Source organism: Lichenostomus cassidix, chromosome 1, assembly GCF_008360975.1.
Source record: "Lichenostomus cassidix isolate B80296 chromosome 1, HeHo_3.0, whole genome shotgun sequence".
In the NCBI taxonomy this organism is placed as follows: domain Eukaryota; kingdom Metazoa; phylum Chordata; class Aves; order Passeriformes; family Meliphagidae; genus Lichenostomus; species Lichenostomus cassidix.
The window spans coordinates 71,752,895-71,772,761 of NC_139479.1; the positions used below are offsets into that span (position 1 = coordinate 71,752,895).

Here is a 19,867-nt window from a genome sequence, read left to right on the forward strand (position 1 = left end):
AGAGCTGACACCCTGGAATACTTGGCCCCTCCAAATTCATCCTGGACTTGCAGGATGAGGCAGAGGAAATCAGAAACTGCTTGTTCAAAGGTAATGTGAAAGGAACGCAGTTCTTGTGCTTTGCAAAAACATCTGATGTTAAACTTATCTCTCTCCTGGAGAGGCCATTTGGAACAAAAATGCCCTCTCTCTATGTTAATGAGAGCTCCACATAGATTGCAAATTCTGATCAAGCTTCTTTCCTTCTATAAATAAAAAACACCTACACTAAAGACTGGAAAAAAAAAAAAGAAAGCAGATGCTGTTTGAAGTACTTGTGTTCATTTCCTAATTACATTTTTATGCCCTATGTATGTGCAAATGAGGAAACATTTATAAGAATATTTTCTTTAGAAGAAACCCAAATAACTTAATTACCCAATAGGTCCTTCTGGCTTTAAAATTAGTGGTCAAATTTTGCCAAAGCTTTTACAAAGTCAATAAAACCTTTGCATCAACCCGGCACTTTAGTGTGGAGAGAGAACAAATTGAGAGACAGTGACAATGTAAACGGAAATGTTTAAATGGCACTGACATCAGCATTTCACAATCTGATATAAGATTATGATTTGATTAACTTATCAAGGGACAAGTTGAGAGATGATTAAGATAAGGCTTCAGATTAAAAAAAACCCTCCAACAAAAAAATACCCCGAGGTAATTTTAGGCTGAGATTGAGAGCATGTTGCCTACACTACATATAAGGAATATGTTTATTTTCTTACTCTCTGACCTATTTGATTTTCAGTGTATGCACTGTTTCTTCAGTGCAGAAAAATAGAAATCAGATGACCAGATACTGCAGAATAAAATAAAGATTAGCCAAAAAAATAGGAAGTAGTTAATCAAGGAAGGAGAGCAACATAATTCATTTGAATTTGGGGTTTCATGAAAACCTGGAAAATCAACATAATGAGATGCAATTTTACCCATGTCTGTATACACTATATACCTGATGGAACTGGCAACTCTGTAATGGCAGTATGTGCATTTAGGTCAGGTAGATTAGAGATCAAAGGGCACATGAGGTCATTATGTACCTATATATTATGGCTCTTGGTTTTGGTTGGGTTTTTTTGCATTTGCAGTGCTTTTGGCATAAAAATACTCCCTGCTCACACTCACACACACAAATGGGGCAATGCAGTCATCAGTCATCAGTCACAGCCAGGATGGGTTCATGAGGGGAAAGTCCTGCTTGGCAAACTTAATTTCTTCTTATGACAAGGTAACCCACCTAGTTGATCAAGGGATGCCAGCTGATGTAATCTTTTTGGATTTCAGTAAGGCTTTCAAAACTCTCTCACAGTGTTCTCTGGTTGAGGGAGGGGATTGTCCTGCTCTGCTCCGAGTTAGTGTGGCCTCACTTTGAGTCCCATGCACAGTTTTGGGTGCCACAATATAAAACAGACATTAAACCATTAGAGAGTGTCCAAAGGAGGGCCACGAAGAATGGTGAAGGGCCTTGAGGGGAAGCCATATGAGGAGCAGCTGAGGTCACTTTGAGTGTTCAGCTGGGAGGAGACTGAGGGGACACCTCATCATGATCTGCAGCTTCTCATGAGAGGAAGAGGAGGGGCAGGCACTGATATCTTCTCTGTGGTGCCCAGTGACAGGACCTGAGGGAATGGTCTGAATCTGTGTCAGGGAGGTTTAGGTTGGATATTAGGAAAAGGTTCTTCACCCAGAGGGTGGCTAGGCACTGGAACAGGCTCCCCAGGAAGTGGTCACAACACCAAGCCTGGCAGAGTTCAAGGAGCATTTGGACAATGTGCTCAGACACATGTTGTGACTCTTGTGTCCTGCTGAAACACAGGCCTCACTTGACAGAAGTGACATAAACACTTGAGCACAGGTATGAATTAGCAAAAGATTTGTGACTGCTGCATCTAACTGTAACTACTTTTGCAAGCAGGGCCCTAGCCTTAGTGGGCTAAAGAGGTAAGAAGGGAGAAAGAAGGGAGAGGTATGTTAGCAGCAGCACTTCATTGTAACTGCTTCTGAAAGCAGGGAACTACCCCTGGTGGGCTAAAGTGGTAAGAAGGGAGAGGCATGTTAGCTATCACAAAAGGCCAGAAAAATGCAGTCACAGGTTTTGTTTTTAATAGATAAAAACCAGAAGAATGTTATCAATAAAGTACAGTTAAAGAAAAGCACAATAGCAGTTAGGTGAATGTGATGAACATATTAGATAGGAACTATGTACTGTGTTTGTAACGCTAGGATAAAGAAACCACAAGTTATGTAAGGTCCCACCCCTTAAAAATGTAGCTTTTAGATAAGCAAACAAAGAAGGGCAGATGCCAGAATTGTGAAGTATAAAAGCCTGTGTAAAATGAGCCTCAGTCAGAGCTGCACATGGAGGTGCTAACCCCTGCATGTTCTCTTGGTGCCAGTGAAGGTGTGCTTTACTTTGTGGTACCTGCTGTGGAGTAGATTCCTTTGAATCACTGTGCAGGGCCAGGAGCTGGACTCGAAGACACTTGTAGGTCCCTTCCAGCTCAGGATATTCTATGATCCTATGAACTTTGGAATACCTCACAGAGATCAGGAATTTGAGTTAAAACCTGTTCAAAGTATGTTTCCAGCAGCTTTTCTCTCTCTTGAGTGAGGGAGAGTCTCCCTGATCTCTCTTACTATCAATAAATGCTATCACTGGATAGTAGCCCCTTTTCTCCTATTTCCCTAGAGAATGAAGTTTCTTAAGGAATTTTAGTGGTGCTAGGCTTTACTGGTTTTGAATGGCAAAATTTCCAAAATTCAAAATCAGAATTTGTATTTGAATTAAAACTATTATATTTAATCTTTGTGTTCAGAAATGATGAACTGCTAATAAACACTTATAACTGAGAAACTGAGAAACTCTGTAGTTGCAGCATCTGATACGAAAGCAATGCAAAGTGTAACTGATGATGATTATCACTGGTTTAGTTCTGATAATTTTAATTTAAGCTGGGGGACATCCATAAAGTCCCAATAGCCTCAAAAGGATTTCACACAAGTGCTCAAGCTTGTATTTAATGATCAAACCACAAACTAAACACCATTGTCAGTAATGGATTATATTTTTAGCACATAGAGGGAGCCAAAAATAAACTTTTATCATCCAACAATACACCACCAATAATCTGTAGTCTTGTAAGACCATAAGCGTGCAGGTAACCTGGGAAATAAAACTCAAACCCCTCTACTAATACTTTCCTACTAAAGATGTCAAAGGGCCTGAATTAGAAAGACACAAGTGCAAATCCTTCTATAGTCTAGCTTACCACTGTTAATGCAGAATCCACTCTGGGGACAGTCGTGCAGACAGTGCATTTGTAAACTTGCTAAACCAAAGTCCAGGAAAAATGGTGGGAGTATAGGAGAAAGAGCTTTATGGGACTGTAGAGAGAAACAGCGAAAACTAGAACTAGTAGCAGGCCCCTGGAAAGGCTGCCCTGGGCTTTTAGCATAGCCCAAAAGGAGCACAGCTCGGTGCTGTACTTGCCCTCGGGAGCTGCAGGGCCAGGGCACAGCCGGTGACACTCGCCAAGGCTTCGGAGCGCCATGCTCTATGGCTTTCTGGAATTGAGACGAAAACACTAATTTCGCTCAGTGAGACGGAGCATGCCTAAAGCATAAAATGTCAAAAAGCCCGGGAGTGCTTTTCGCCCATTTATCTTTGTGTTCCTCCCGCCCTCAAAGTTTTAAAGACTGTGAGTAGCCGCAGTTAAGGCACACTGGAAACCCGCAGCCTCGCCTCGGCAGCAGAGCGGCACTGACTCCAGAGACCCCCGGAAAAGGCGACCAGCGGGGAGGATCCGGGAGCCACCCCGACCTGCGGGGCACAGCCTCCGCTAGCCAAGGACGCTCCCGGCTCCGGAGCTGATCCCGCCGCCGCTTCCCGCCCGGACAGCCCCGCACCAACCGGGGCACAGCCGCCGCTCTGGACACCCATCAACGGCCTCCCCACCGCGGAGGCTCTTGGGAGCTGTAGTCCGAATCCGCCGCTTCTCCGGCCAGCTGCGAGACGGCAGTGCGGCGCTCGAACTACAGCTCCCGGCGTGCGGGGCGCCAGGGCGGTGCCCGCCTGTGGCGCCGGGAGGCTGTGCGATGGCGGCAGGTTTGTAATGGAAGGAGAAGGCTGTAGCAGCCAGAGCCGGGCACGGCTGCAGGAGAGGCCTGAGGAGCGGGGCCGGGGCTGCTATCTCACCATATGCGAGGGGCCGCTGGTCGGAGCTGTGGCGGTGCGGGTGCTTCGGGGCCGCGGAGCGCTTGGGGCGTCCTCTGTGAGGGCGGTGTTGGTGTCCGTGAGGGGAGGAGGGCGCTGGGCCCGAAGCCTCGGCTCGGGCTCAGGAACGTGGCTGTCCTCTTCCCCACTGTCCATCTATTTGGGGATTCCTCTGTCCTTCCTCCCCTTCCCGGGGCGGATCAGCCTGAGCCCCGCCGGCTGCTCCGCTTGGCACGAAGGTGCTGCTGCCGTCAATTTCATTTATGGAGGTTTAGGCTGGCAGGCGTCTTGCCGAGAGTCTCCGAGAGGTGACGAGTAAAACAGACCGTCAGCCTGTAGGCTTGAATTTACCCCTGCGGGAATCTGCACCTCGCCGGGAAACTTCGCCTTTCAAAACCTAAGGCAGTCGGAAAGTATTTCTAAAATGGAATTTCGCTGTTTCTCCCAGTCGCGGTTTAAAACTGGTTGGAAGCACAAGCCTTTATTACTGCGGGAAAATTGAGAGCTGATCTCTAGGGAATGAGGAAGCTTTAAGAAGTTATTTCCTGATCACCGGCACTGTTGAACCTGGGCTGCTGTGGCTTTCTGTCCTTGGTTCCCTGGCCTCTTCCCTTCTCTCCTCTGTATTCCCCCGGCCCACCACATGCACAGGTAGAGAGTTCCTTGCCCTGCGATTAGTTTGAGGAAGCACACCTGAGTGGCCCAGCCCAGCTCCTGCTGCCACACTGTCAGCAGCACCAGTCTTGTCTCTCTCTTCCTAATTGGGTCTCCTTCCTTCCCGAGTTCTTTCATGGTTTATGGCAGCTGTAGGATTTTTTGCAGAATTTAAACTTTCCTTTGGATAGCTTTTAAAGAAGATTTTTGGGAGAAGGAAGACATAGGCAGCACAAAGATAAAGAAGAAGGAAGATAACAGAGTTTCCGTGGGAAAGTGAGGAAGACATGAGAATGATAGAGTGTTGCATTGAAATATGTGCATTAGAATGTTTGTATTTAGGAGGACATACCTGAAACTTTGCATTAATATGAAGGTTATGTGGCAGAAGTCTCTATGCTCATCAAATCACTTCTTTTGTTGTAAGCATTTTAAAAAAATTGGAATCCCTCTCAGTACTACTGAAGAAAATATTATTTGAGATGATATTAATTGCACTTAAATAAATAAGATGATTAAGAGTTGGATTAAGAGTTGACTTTCTGCACATAAAGCGTTTGTTACTTGTCCAAATTGTTTCTATTGATTAGGACTTATTTTTATAAATACATGAGGTTGGATACAAGAGACTAACTTTCTTTTACTGGGAATCTGAAATTTTAGATTTCTTATTTTGTTTATCTGCTTAATTTCTAGGTGCTCAAAGTAGATAACTGTCTGTACCAGCTAGCTGGAACTTTGAAAGTGATATTGTCCTAACCCTACATAAAGTAATATTGTTGTGTTAATGCTGATCAGCAAAGAAACTGGAATAGAATTTGCAAGATGCCAACTGTTGAAAATCCAAGTGGTGAGCAAAACTTCAGTGCACATTGGATATTCAGTAGTTCCCGTGCTGGAGTCTTACTAGGTCCTAGTTTTACTGGTTTGAACTTCAAGAGAGAACATTTGTTATGTGGACCTGAAAACATCCCAGCTTTACGTGAAGAAGTGTTGCATCTTTCAGACAGCTCTTCTGTAAGTGATGACTCCCTGTGTGAAGAGTCTGGCAGCTCTCAGACACTTGTGCAATGTACCACTGGAACACCTTTTCCAGCAGCAGCATGTAATGTAGAAAACTCAAAACCAGATTTAGTCCATGGTGAAGGGGATGGTCAGAAAAAATCCAGGCACAGTGATCCACTCCTACAAAAGCTTGAACAGGTAATAGTTCTAGAATTTCTTGACATACATCCATTAAGATTTATTTTGTTCCTGCATATGATTTGTCATACCTGCAAGTAAGCAAACTCCTTGCAACATATAGGCCACAGCAAGCTTAAAGAGTGAATCCTAAATTACACTTATGCTCACATAAAAGTTGGTATTCTTATGATGGGCATTTACTGAAAGTCTAACTACCATTTTTTCCAAGTGGCACAAGTTCCAGTTTAAAAAGAAATTGTTCTCAAAATAATTTTAACTGGAAAGGTGTTTTACAATGTTTCTTCTTTTGAGGCTGTGCAAATGGCTTGCTGGTCATTACAGTGGTGGTGCTTAACCACAAATATTCACAACATGGTGAAGTTGTTTGTTCTTGTATCTATAGCAACATCTTTTGTTAGTTCTTAAAGTATGTGTGAACATTCATATGCCTGGTCCTGTTTAGAGGAAGAGAGATGTTAGTGTTCAATGTGATAAAGTATCCAAGTCATCAGGACAAAAAGGCCTGGAATTATAATGCTGTTATGTTACTTACTGTTTGTTTTCTAATGCAAGTGTCATCCACTGTAAGTGGCTGTGTGTTGGCTTGTAGCTCTTCCCAATCACTGTATACAAATTATGTTAGTTGAAAGTGTTCAGCAGCACTTTGACAGATCTTGCTGTTAAGGACTAAGAACTCCTCGTCCACTCTGCCAGCAGCTACATCAGCATAAATCCCTATGTCTGTTCGCTTTAGTGGAGAGAGGGAGAGAAAGCATGTGTCTCCAGAGTAGAATTCCACAAGTTACCAGGTGCTATAAAGGTTTTCTGTATTTTACATGATAGGAAAACACCCACTTTTTAAATATTGTCAGTAGTATCGATCAGTGGCTAAATATTAGCTGGTTTATTGGTATCTTAAGAGGAATTATTAAGTGTCCTTGGAAAGTTACTGACAATCTATAACAAAGTAATTCTGTGGTACATTCTAAATAAATGTAGCCTCTAATACCTTTATTTTTTCATTTGTAAAGCTGAAGGAATTGCAGCAACGGAAACAGGAACAGTTAAAGAAACAACAGATGGAACAACTTCAAAGACTAATGGAAGAGCAGCAGAAGCTATTTAGCATGGTATCTGGCCAGACAGCAGCTCTTGGTAAGTTGAGAAAGAAAGCACATGATATACTTTGAATAAACTGAAAAGTTTAATCTCATTTTCCAGTTAAAATCTGAAAGTGTCTTCAGTGTTCTTCATTTTAAGATTATTTATTTAGTCAGAGACAAATGCTGCATTGCTTCAGTGCCTGTAAGTTGAGTGCTACTGAAAGAATACTGTCCTGTTTTTATCAAATGCCATCTGTAATTGTGATGTGATCAGTTTGTGCTACGATGGGAGCCCTTGCTTCAAAGTACATGTGTTAAAGTGTAAAACAAGCAGTTACTTTCCTTTCTGCTTAGCTGTTTCTCACAGAAAATTAAATTAGGGCTTATTTTAGGAGAAGAAAATCAAGATTGTGTAATTCTTCATCAGTAACATAAGGATGGAGGCTGCGTGATCCATCTTGCCCTTCAGTGCCATTTCTTTTCTCCTGTGGAGCAGTAGTTTTGTGATACAAATAAAATGACACAGCATTTTGTTCCTTCTCATTTCAAGGTTATACTCTAATGGCTGAAAGTCAAAAGGTAAGACCTGGGCATTCAGCAGGCTTAGCAACTTCACCTCAATTGCCATCATCTGGATATCAGAATATCTTTGAAGACAGAGCTCGTGCTCCGATTGTTTCTTCTCACACACAAGACAATGATTCTTTACAAAAGTTGAACCACAAAGAATGCACCTCATCTTTGAAGAACAGTCATTCAGAAGTGTCTGCCTGTGAAAAGCAAGGTCTGTGTGTGCCTCTGAAAAGGCCAAATTGTTTGAAAAACAAGGGAGAAAAAAGCATTACTGCTTAGTCATTTACAGAAAGATAACTTGATGTGTGGTGCTTTTTTCCCCGTATAGTTACTGAGAGTAATTTTCGTCTACATATTTTGAAGCTCTTCTGATTTTTGTTGGTTTACTTGATATGCTGGTTTACTGACAGCTCACAGTTCCCAGAGTGCTCCTGTTGTTGTCCATGTGAGTTTGGTTAAAAGCAGCATAAAGCAAAAACCAAATTCTTCTCAATTTACGCACATATATATGTGGGAAACAGAAGCTTGATAAAGCTTGATAAGAGAGCTCATCAGTACAGCAGACATCAGAATTTGTTTGGGTTTTTTTTTAAACCATGCATTAACAATAGGAAAGCAGATGAACAATCAGAATGGATTACTTAAGGTCTGTGGATTGTTTTTGAGGCATAGTTGCTTGCTCCTTTAAAAAGAAAGTGCAATTTCAAACAAGAATTATTTTGGGGAAATCTTAGGACTATTTTATGTAGGTATTCAGATCACGTGGCCATGAAACTCCCTTCTGGTTTTAATCTGACCTGAATGCTGCTTAAAGTATGTGCTGAAAACTGATTTGTTGTTGGGATGAAAAAAAAATTCTGTTGTCTTTATAGGAAAACACATGCAGTGTCCAGAAAAAAAGATGGAATTATTAATGGAGAATGAAGATAATCACATTGATCCTTTAGGTGTGGGAAGCGCAGATCTCTTGGAAAATTCCAGTGTAGGCGACCAATTGCAGACTAATACAGAGGAAAGGTAACTCAGACCACCATTATGTGTTTTTTGTCAAGTAACATGAGTTTGATTCAATTCTGAGCCCTGATTGAGAGAGTCTGATGCTCTCAATCTGTGTAGCTTTCTTAAAAAAGGATTCCATTTTTCTAGGTACTGTGGAGACCTGTGGTAAGAGAGGCTCTTGCTTGGAACTGCTTGTGCTGTAAAAGATGTGATGATGTGTTTTGGATGAAGAGGGGTGTGTGCAGCCTGGGGTAATGACAGCTTATAAGCACCTTTTAGCATAGCTGGGTATAGAAGCAGTTATAATTACTGTTCCCAGTTTGATTTATTACAACCTCCTATCCACTGTTATGTGCTGAAAGAAGTAATGTGAGGGAGGAGTGCAAGGCTGTGACTTTTTAGTTTATTACCAGGAGTTATGATTGTTTGAAATGCTCAAGGCCAGGTTGGATGGGGCTCTGAGCAGCCTGATCTAGTGGAAGATGTCCCTGCCCATGCCAGGGGTGGTTTAGAACAAGATGATCTTTAAAGTCCTTTCTAACCCAGACCATTCTGTGATTATATGATTCTATGAAACATCTGTGTATGGCTAAGGCTAATCATAGTGCCTGTGGCAGAAGCTTTCTCGTGTATGGTAAAAGATTTGTAGATGGAGTTGATAGAATGCAGTAGTGGTTAGCTTTGTTTCAGAGCTCTGCCTTGTCTACTGGATAACCACAGAAACAAGATGTGCTTCTTGCAGGCTGTGGTGGGTTGAGCTCAGCCAGCAATTCAGCACCCACCCAGTTGCTTGCTCCCTGTTCACAGAGCAAAAAGCAAGAGGATATCAGAGGAGGAAACTTGAGAAAACTTGGGGGTTCAGGTAAAAACAGTTTAATAAGTAGAGGAAAGAGGGGAAAACCCCCTAAGTGATGCATAGGCAGTCATGCTCCACATCCCTCAAGTAGACAAGTTCCCACTTGGTCTCTGAGCAACAGCTGCTTTTGGAAGACAAAGCCCCCAGTTTTTACTGATGAAAATGATGTTACGTGGCATGGAATAGCCCTTGGGTCAGTTTGACTCAGTTGTGCTGGCTGTGTCTCCCCTGTGGTAGGTCTTGTCCACCCCCAGCCTGTTTCCTGGGGTGGGGAGCAGCATGAAAAAGCAAAGAAAGCCTTGATGCAGTGCAAGCAGGGTTCAGTAATGGCTAAAACATTACTGTGTTATCAATGCTGTTGTAGTCACAAAGCCTAAACAGAACTATGCAAAAAGCTCACTCCATGCTAGCCAGACCAAATAGTCCTGTGAAGGCAGAGGAATATCAGAGGGGGAGACAGGAAACATAATCTCAGTAGCATTCCTGAGTGGAAAGGTGGTACTGTAGAAATTGGCAATGTGACTAAACTATGAGTGGAAGTTTGGTGATTTGGCCAAAAGAAAGGGTCAGGAAGAAAAGCAGTGAAAGAAGAAAAAGCAGCAGACCCTGCATATAGTCTCTTTTAGATATGCATTTTAACTACTGGAGGGATTGGATAAACATGTAGTGTTAAAGTGCATTTCTCAGATTAACTTAATGCCTAAAGCACCTCAGAATTTGTCATCTGTTATGCAATTACACCTTAGGTCTTTGAATACCAGTGATGTTAAATATATTTATTTTATACAGATTTTTAAGAGTTATTTTTGTAATTACACCAGACCTATTAAAGCTGCAATACATGAGAAGAAACAGACTTTTGAAGAATTCTTGGAAGAACAGATCCAACTAGAAGAGCAGCGTCTGGAGCAAAACCAGAAGTTACAGGTTATTTATTATTACTTTTGAAAACGTTATTCTTCTTTATATATTGTGCCAAGATGTGATAGGTGCTTTAAAAGTGTACAAGGAAGATACTAGCATGGAAAGCTAACAGTGAATGCAACATTCACATTCTTGAAATTAAAACAATAAGCCCCAAATATTCCACTTGCTTAAGTCTTTAGAAACCCAGTAGAAATGTACCATCTAAATCCTACTGGTATGGGGGATTTATTTTAAGAAATCTTCAAACTGTGTAAGGAACTTGTTAACATTTCATGGTTGGCTTTTCTTTACTCATTTTCAGGAGACAAATGGATTGGCAGTTGAAAAACCAGTGATCAAGAGACCTTTCCTGAAAAGAGGAGAGGGTTTAACAAGATTCACTAATGCCAAGTCTAAAATTACAAAACTTGGAGAAAACACTTCAAAACTTCAACAAAGGACTTCAGATGACAGAAATGTTATTAAAGTGGACAGATTACAAATACAGAAGAAAACTGTTCATCGTGGCAAAGAACTGGTTTCTGAAAATACTTTTGCACCATGTAAAAGATACAATCACCCCAATAAAGTAAAACGTTGTCCAATTCAGAAGACAGTGGTACTCAGGAATCACAATGGAGAAAATATCTTGCCATCGGAAACAAGACTCCAATCAGGAAAAAATCATGATGGACACATGAGAGATTCTTACCCATCAGAAATTAACAACAAAATAGAAAATAAAGAGAACAGAGTAGAATTTGCTAAGTCTGACACTGGCAAAATCAAAACCAAATTAACTGGCACAGAAAAGTCTCAGTTTTCTCAAGAACTGGCCAGTGCCTTTTCTAATTCTAAATGTCCCATAGGTCACCCTGTAAAAGATTCAGAACTGTCTTTTGAACTTTCATTTCAGAATAAACTGGAGAATTGGGAAAAAGAAAAAGAAAAAGAGAACCTAGAATTAGATGAATTTTTGTTTCTAGAACAAGCTGCAGATGAAGTATCTTTCTCAAGTAATTCCTCGTTTGTTCAGAGGATCTTGGAACGAGACCAGCAAACTTTAAAAGGCCGTAGGATGTCTTCTACTCCTATCAAGACAAAGCAGCAGCAAGTCAAGGCTCTGGCCATTGAACTTACAAATGAGAGAAATAAAAGGGCAGAGTGCATGGCACGGGAAAATGTAAATGATAGCCCAGTCGTGCATGCAGCCTCACATTCAGGAGCAGATTTTAGAATGGAGGATCCATTGAGTAAAACAGATGGTGTTATACTCTCAGCTTCTTCCATGAAAGCAGTGCCTGCTTTAAAAAGTAATCCCTGGATTGTAAATGAAGATAAGGGTGAGGGCAATGGTGATACTGCTGGAGATTCTGAGAGTGAATTTGGGGCCACATTGAAGAATGACAACAAAGAAGCTAAGACATCCTTTGTGAGCCATAGAGAAAGTGATCCAGAATTTTTTGATTGTGGAAGTTCTATTGCAGACATCAGCAAAGAGAGCAAAAATGGAGATGCTGACCTTGGCTTGCCAGACAAAGATTGTAGTGTACTGTCAAAGCAAAAGGTTAGAAAAGCTACAGATGATCACAGAAGTATGCCATGTATAAATAGGAATAAGTTTGAGTTTGATGATGAAAGAACATGGAGTGATCTTGATGAAAATTATGTTAACAGTGATTTACCTGAAAAATATACTAAAATACCTTTGCAGATGGACTTTTCCAGTAAGAATGATACAACTATTCCAGATAAAGCAATAAAGAGAAAAGTTGCCTCAAAGAAAGCAGATGAAATGTCCAAAGAGTCTGCAGTGGACAGTGATTCAAATGGACCTCCTGTATCAAACCTGATGATGAAACTGTTTCCTTCACTGAAGCCAAAGCAGAAGGCAGGCTATCATCCAGAGCGTGAAACCAAATCAAATGTGGAACAGGAGCTAGGAGGAGAGAGAACAGCAACTGGTAAGTAGTGTTGAAGAATGCAAATCATACAAGTCTTTCCTTCAATGCTAGGATAAAGAAACCACAAGTTAAGGGGTGTAAGGCCCCACCCCTTAAAACTGTAGCTTTTAGGTAAGCAAACAAAGAAGGGCAGATGCCAGAATTGTGAATTATAAAAGCCTGTGTAAAGTGAACCTCAGTCAGAGCTGCACATGGAGGTGCTAACCCCTGCATGTTCTCTTGGTGCCAATGAAGGTGTGCTTTACTTTGCGGTACCTGCTGTGGTGTAGATTCCTTTGAATCAAGGGAATGGCCTGAAGTTGTAGCAGGGGAGTTCTAGGTTGGATATTAGGAAAAGGTTCTTCACCCAGAGGATGGCTGGGCACTGGAACAGGCTCTCCAGGGAAGTGGTCACAGCAGCAAGCCTGACAGAGTTCTAGAAGTGTTTGGACAATGCTCTCAGGCACATCAGTACATCTCTTGGGGATGTACTGTGCAGGGCCAGGAGTTGAACTAGATGATCTTTTTGGGTCCCTTCCAGCTCAGGATATTCTATGATTCATATGAAAGCTGCTGCTTCTGCTGATTGTTTTCTGAAGGACTGATTATGTAGGCTTGTTTAAAGATGGCTGCTAAATTTTTTTTTTTTTACAGCATTTCAGAGTATTTAAGGGTGAGCAAGGCAACCATCTACACAACAACATCAGTATTTAGTCTGTTCTGTTGCATACTCAGACTCAAACTCCTGGCATTCTTAAGTAGTGACTGAACAGCAAACTGTGATGGGAAAAAAGCCCACAAAACCCATCCCCATTATTGGCTTCTGCAATAGGTGTCACATCGGTGATGGGTGAACAGGCTTTGTTGTGACTAAAACTTGAAAAAACTTAAAACCATAAACTTTGCTGTTTGATATACCTTACACCATCATACTGTATACATGTACCTGGTACATATATATGGTATATACCTACACATGTAGCATACACACTCATTATACCCTTATACCTTCATTTTATTTCTGTGGTTTGATGTGAAGCCCTTCACATTCCAGTTCCCAATATATCTTTAGCTCTACCAAGATGAAAGATATATTCAACACTTTGAAGTACTACAAAAGTGATAGATCTATATATTTGAGGTACATGAGTTGATAATGGAAAGTGTCTTAAAATGTAACTTCTGTGTTACTTGGATAGTAGAAGTTTTTTGTAATATTACTAGTGTCTCTAAAATAGTATTACTTGCTTTTTCTTTTTTTTAAACAATTTTTTAAGCTCGTGTATGATAATTGTTTACTTCAGTCTTATGGATGCCATTTAGGTAATTTACATCTGGCTGTGCTTTAACAGGAAACACTGTTCCATCCCAGCTACTGAGAGAGAGACTTGCTGAGTTGGAAACTGAAATAGAGAGATTCCGAGCTGAGAACTCAACTCTGACTAAACTCCGGGAAGAAAGAGAGCATGCCCTGGCAAGCATCAGGTAATTTTTAGTTGCAATGTTTTGGTGCATTCACTTACACAGTGTGTTGCAGACTCTCCCAATGGCCAGTTACCAAAAGCACAGGTAAACAATTAATGTGCTTCAGTTACAGTGGAGATAGGTCAAGAAATGAGTTGTTCTATGTGTATGTTAAACTGTAATTATTACACACAAATTATAGTATTGAGAACTCCTGCTCGGTTAATATGATTACACTTAAAGGCTATACTTCGGAGAATGCTTATACTTTTGTTCTGAGGGATAACACAGTCCTAAATTGGTCTTGCAAAACTGGTCTTCATGCTAACATGATTAATGTTTTGCTTTGGATTGGATATTTGTGTTTACAAACTTAGAATCTTTTAATTTGAACTGGGGCATTTGTAAGTGGCATATAGAACAGAATAATTACCTCTGATGACTTAAATGTGGCACACCTGTTCCTTCCACAGCCACTTTTGTTTTGTTTGAGAACAGCATTGTGTCTTTGGCTAATGTTTAATTTTTGGCCTCCTATTAGCAGGTTCTTTTCTTCAGTACTTTTGAGGGCATGGTATTCTAATGTTTTGAAGACTGTTGCAAGATTTTTGCTAAAGTTTTTGTAAATTCAGGATAATGTTTGTGACTAGATGGTATAAAAATACAAACTGTTGCACTTGAAACACTAACTGTGTGACAATTCTTATTCCTTAAGTAATACCATTTATAGGTAAGTCTTCCTGGGGGTAATAGATGCTGAATTACAGTCTGTAACCACAAAGTATTGAGTCCTCATTTTCTTCCTTAAAATCCAGATATGAAGGAGATTTGGGCTAAAACAACGACTTTGTTTCATAATTATAGGAAAGAAATTGCAGACTTTGAACAGAAGAAAGCCCAAGAACTGGCTGAAATAGAAGATTATAAAAAAAAGGAAATTAAAAAACTGCAAAAGGAGCGTAAAGTTTTTGAAAAATACACCACAGAAGCTAGAGCAATTCCAGATAAAAGAGAACGTGATGAAATTCAGGTATAAGAATAATTTTTCTAGTCCACACAGGAACATGTAAGTTCACTTAAAGGCACTCAGGAATTAAATTTTAACTTAGTTGAAAGATTACAAATGATTTCAAGATGGGAACTGTTGGCAGACATGGGTTAGTGGTGATCTTGGCAGTGCTGGATTAACAGTTGGACTCCATGATCTTAAAGGTTTTTTCCAATCTAAATTATTCTAATTGAGGAAGGGAACTACAGTCTTCACAATGCTGTTTGACGGTTTTAAGGCAAAAACTCCTAACGAGAAAATATTTTGGTCACATTCTCATACTAAAGAGTGCTCGTGACTGTGGTAAGAATGATCTTCAACTTTGAAACAAAATTACCAAAGTTAAAATACTAAGTTGTAAGTTTTTATTCATGGTAGTGGATTAGAGTGCAAACTAGAACTCCACAGAGGTTTTATTCTCTCTACAACTCTTGTACAGTCTATGTAGTAATCTTCTACTATTTTCAAAGTTACATTTTATTGTCACTTGTAGGTCTTTAGGTATCAGAGATGTAAGGAACATGATCGGTTTGTTCCTTGTCAGGATGTATGGCATATGAGATGTATGAACAAGCCATATTAAACACCATACAGGGATTTCCCTCTTCCTTCCCTACAAATTTTCCTTACTTCAAAAAACTGAATTGACATTTGCTAAATTTTCTAGGCAGATTTATATGTGTTTTGTTTGATTGTGTCCTCCCTGTTTTCCTGTGCCAAGATTTTTGCAGGACCCTCCAAGGGTAGCATTAATGTCTGTCTCAAGTGTATTTGTACTGGCCAATCGATGAAGTGTGAAGCATGCCAAGAAAGCAAGAAAAACAGTGTTTGTGATTGGAATAGAGCTTATAAAGTTGGTATTTTAAAGTAAATAATCACTCTTTCAGGGAACAAAATTTTTCCTGCCTTTCACCCCCTGCACTATTAAGCTGATCTGACTTTTTTGCCTCTTATACCTTTTCTGCTTGTGCTTGTATTTCTATTAGAAACTAAAATATATTAAAATATCTTAAAAATGAAAACTCTTTATGAATGTGTTTTTCTAAGGCTTTGAAACAGCAGATTGCAGAGTTACAGGAAGATTTAAAACGAAAAGAGGCAAAATGGTCAACCACCCATCGGCGCCTGAAAGATCAAATAGAAGCTTTAGTAAATGAGAATTTGGAACTAAAAGAGGAAATCAGAATTATGGAGAAGTTTCGTCTAGAAGCCTGGAAGAAAGTAGAAGCTGCTGGAAGCAAGAAGAAGATAGAAAATTCTGGGATGACTCTAAAAAGAGCAGAATCTGTGAGTTATTAATCTTGGTGTTTTAAATACATTTGTGTGAACACTTGTGAGTTTTGTGTCATATACTTGGACTCTAATAGCTACAACTTGCTGTTTACTTTTAATTTACTAATGTGGGGACTACACTTGTGGTGACAGACACAGAATTTTGTTAATGTCACATTCTCTCCAGATGTGCAGCATCCCTTTTGTTGAGGAACTCCTATTGGAAATAAAAAATGACACAATTGTAAAAGGAAATTCACTGATGGGGTCTAACCTGTGAACCTCTGCCCCTTGAGGATCAACCAGGCGAACCAGGCAGTTCACAACTGTGTAAAGCAGTTATATTAAGTTTTGAAACTATAACTATTATTCTGGATAACTTGCACAAAATTAATATTCTGGAGTTGTTGATAGTGAGGGAGAAGATAGACGAAGAGCTCCAAAGTGCAGCTTAGGGTAAATTGCATGAGCCCTTCTGCTGACCAAGTCTCCAAACTGTATAGTTTGTGAAGAAAGCTTCCAGTAAATTTCATGTCATATGGTCTATACATTTTGTTGATGCTGTATGAACAGTTATGATTACATGTAACACAAACCACAAATCCTTCCTTTTAGTGTCTACCAAACAGAGGCCCGAAAAGTCGAACTGCATCTCCGCTTCTTCCAGTACAGAACTGCAGCAAGATAAATGGCAAAAGTTATTCACAGGCAAAAGGTAACATATTTGTCTAGTCAGAGAATTCTGTTAAGTATTTAAAATAAAACACTTAACAATTGTAACACTTAAACCAGACTTTTAACTTCTCTGTCCAATCTAATTATTTCACGTATCTCAGCAGGAAAACTTTCTAGAACACCTGTATCAGGATCTGCTAGTAACAGAAACAACTCTGAGATGACGACAGCACTGGAAGATTCTTCTGAGAGTTTTATGGTAGTAAGTCCTGTGTCTTGATTCGATTTTCAAAGGCGGGGGGAGAAAAAAGCCTACAATAGAAAAGTTAATGAGTAGCTGGAGGGTGACTGATGATGCTGTTGACTCATGTTCTTATGTTCTTCAGCTTTTAATGTCATAGCAGGAAATGGCTATGTGCCTGTCAATGAGGAGTGTTTCACCTTTGGCTAGTAGTTGCATTATTCTGTAGCTCAGGAGAAAAAAAGTAATAATCTCCTGCTCTTTTGAATTTTGCAGAATGTTTTATCTTTTGAGAGGGTTAAAAAAAGATGGATGTTCATATGCTCCATGTAGGGCAACTGTGCAAGGATCTTGCACAGTTGTGGATATCTTACAGAAATTGAGCACCATGCTGCAACACACCACTGAATCCCACTTTAGTCCTGACTACAGCTGACCACAGACAACCAATGGTTGCTCAGTCTCCATCTCTTGTACCACTTGTACTTAGAGTTGCTTAAACTCCAGACTCTGTTTATGCCTCCCCTTACTCGTCTTCCTTCTGTGATGCTCCTTGTTGCCTAAAATACTTGTCAGTCTACAGAGGAAGTGTGTAAAGACAAATCTCAGCTTGAGTTTGTGCTTATCATCTCAGGACACCTCTCCTGAAGCTCATGTGTCACTACCATCTGCTCCTGCATATACAGGCAGTGAAGAGATACAGAGAGAAACTGCTTACCCTGATGGAAAGGTAAAATGAGAGCTTTGCACTTGGAAATTCTGGAAGACAGCTGTTGTGAAAGATGAATGAGAATGTGAGGGCTCAGTACTGACCTCTCTCATGTTTTCATTAGGTTGAAAAGGTTTTGAAAAATGGCTGTCAGCTCATATTTTTCCCAAACGGAACATGGAAAAAAGTAGGGTCTGACGGGAAGACTGTAACTATAACCTTCTTCAATGGGGATGTGAAGCAGATTATGCCTGATCAAACAGTGGTATGTATCCTACACCTGCATTTTTCAAGAAATATGTATCTGCACATGTACATTCATTTAAAACTTCTCACATTAAATCTGAACTGTTACCTGCAGATTTATTACTATGCTGATGCTAAGACTACTCACACTACATACTCTGATGGCTTAGAGGTCTTGCAGTTTTCAAATGGACAAATAGGTAATGAAATCATCCAACCCAACCAGACTTATTACCCATAAATATGTATTTATGTAATAAGAATATTGTCTCACAATACCTTTCAGAGAAGCATTATCCTGATGGCAAGAAGGAAATAACCTTCCCTGATCAAACAATTAAGAATTTATTTATGGATGGCCAAGAAGAAAGTATCTTTCCTGATGGCACCATTGTTCGTGTGCAGCGGTGAGCTTTTCCTTCTCAGGTCCCCTGGCCTGGGGAGGGGATGGGAACAGCTGAGGCTCACAGACAGGAGCACTGGATCATGACAGATGTGTTTCTACAGCTCCTGAAAGTTCACATTTCAATACTCTACTGTGAACATGCATGTACTGCTTGCTTGAGTTTGGGTTGCTTGGTTGTTTTTTTTTTTTTGGTAGCATGAAAGAGGCACAAAGACTGAATGCCTGTGTATATTGTCTCATACCCTAACCTGACTTTTCTGATTTGGAGGTAGTTCTAGTAAACTTATGAGACCCTGGCTGGTGAGGGAAGCAGGTGTGACAGACAGTTGATAAGTGATAGTGCTCAAAATACCAAGTTTTAAACTTTCCTTGGACTCTAGCAGCAATGGAGTTAATGCAGATAAAGTGAAGTGGAGGCTCTCAAGTATAAAGAAGTCATGTCATTTTGCAGAAACAGGATTTTGATTATGAACCAGCTGAGATATTTAAGAGTTAGATTTTTTCACAAATACTGTATTTTTGAAAGGTCTTCCTTCATTTAGGCTTACATATTTGATGTTTGTTCTGAGACTAATCTTACACCAATGCATAATCCTTACTTGGTTTTTTTTTTCTCCCTTAATGCAGAGATGGAAGCAAAACTATAGAGTTCAACAATGGCCAGAGAGAACTCCACACAGCCCAGTTCAAGAGACGGGAGTATCCAGATGGGACTGTCAAGACTGTGTACACAAATGGACAGCAGGAAACAAAGTATGTCTCTGGGAGAGTCAGAGTGAAGGACAAGGATGGCAATATCATCATGGACACAAAGGTGTAGACCATGTCAAAACTGCTGAAGTGCTAGCACATCAGCAAAAATAATGTACATTATTTCTGTAAACAAGTGAAAACCCTTTAAGCTTGTTGTGTATATATTATTTATAGTTTTCTCTAAATAAATTTATTTTTCAGTGGGTGCTACTACAGAGCTTTTGCTAGTTCTTTTTTCCCACTTCTACTTTTAAGAAACAGTTGATTGACTCAGTACTTAGTCATGTGGGGTTAAAAGGGTGTTTTTTAAATCAGCTGTCAGTGAAAACTCAAACAGCTGTAGACTACACCTTATTTTAGACATCAGTTTACATACTGCTTGACTTTAAAGACTAAAGGAATGGCAGCCTTGGGCTATTTTTCCTTCATTGTCTTTTCTTCATCTCAGAGTTAGGAGGCACCAGCATTAGACTGCAGTGTCTGTGAGTGGGGGACAGGTTCATTCTCCAAGCTACTCAGAAACAGAAGAAGATTAACAAAGGTCATCTCATCCAATTCTCCCACCTAAAAGGCATTTTTAAG

The 19,867-nt window shown here is 40.2% G+C and overlaps 1 protein-coding gene across 4 annotated transcripts; it reads left to right on the forward strand.

The window, feature by feature from the left end:
* The first annotated feature begins 3,800 nt into the window (after positions 1 to 3,800).
* CPAP (centrosome assembly and centriole elongation protein) lies at positions 3,801 to 19,500 on the forward strand. Of its 4 annotated transcripts, none has more exons than XM_085063492.1 (17): positions 3,805 to 4,144; positions 5,603 to 6,109; positions 7,123 to 7,246; positions 7,745 to 7,978; positions 8,640 to 8,784; positions 10,444 to 10,549; positions 10,851 to 12,492; positions 13,824 to 13,956; positions 14,800 to 14,965; positions 16,031 to 16,270; positions 16,871 to 16,970; positions 17,092 to 17,192; positions 17,806 to 17,901; positions 18,005 to 18,145; positions 18,242 to 18,326; positions 18,413 to 18,533; positions 19,160 to 19,500. In XM_085063492.1, the coding sequence occupies exons 2-17, from the start codon at positions 5,732 to 5,734 to the stop codon at positions 19,350 to 19,352; spliced, it is 4,005 nt and encodes a 1,334-aa protein (XP_084919618.1). In that variant the 5' UTR covers positions 3,805 to 4,144; positions 5,603 to 5,731; the 3' UTR covers positions 19,353 to 19,500. The 4 variants fall into 4 exon arrangements, with proteins under 4 accessions (XP_084919643.1, XP_084919618.1, XP_084919635.1 ...); XM_085063509.1 differs by having other exon boundaries at positions 17,095 to 17,192; XM_085063501.1 differs by lacking the exon at positions 3,805 to 4,144 and adding an exon at positions 4,165 to 4,268.
* Positions 19,501 to 19,867: the final 367 nt, after the last annotated feature.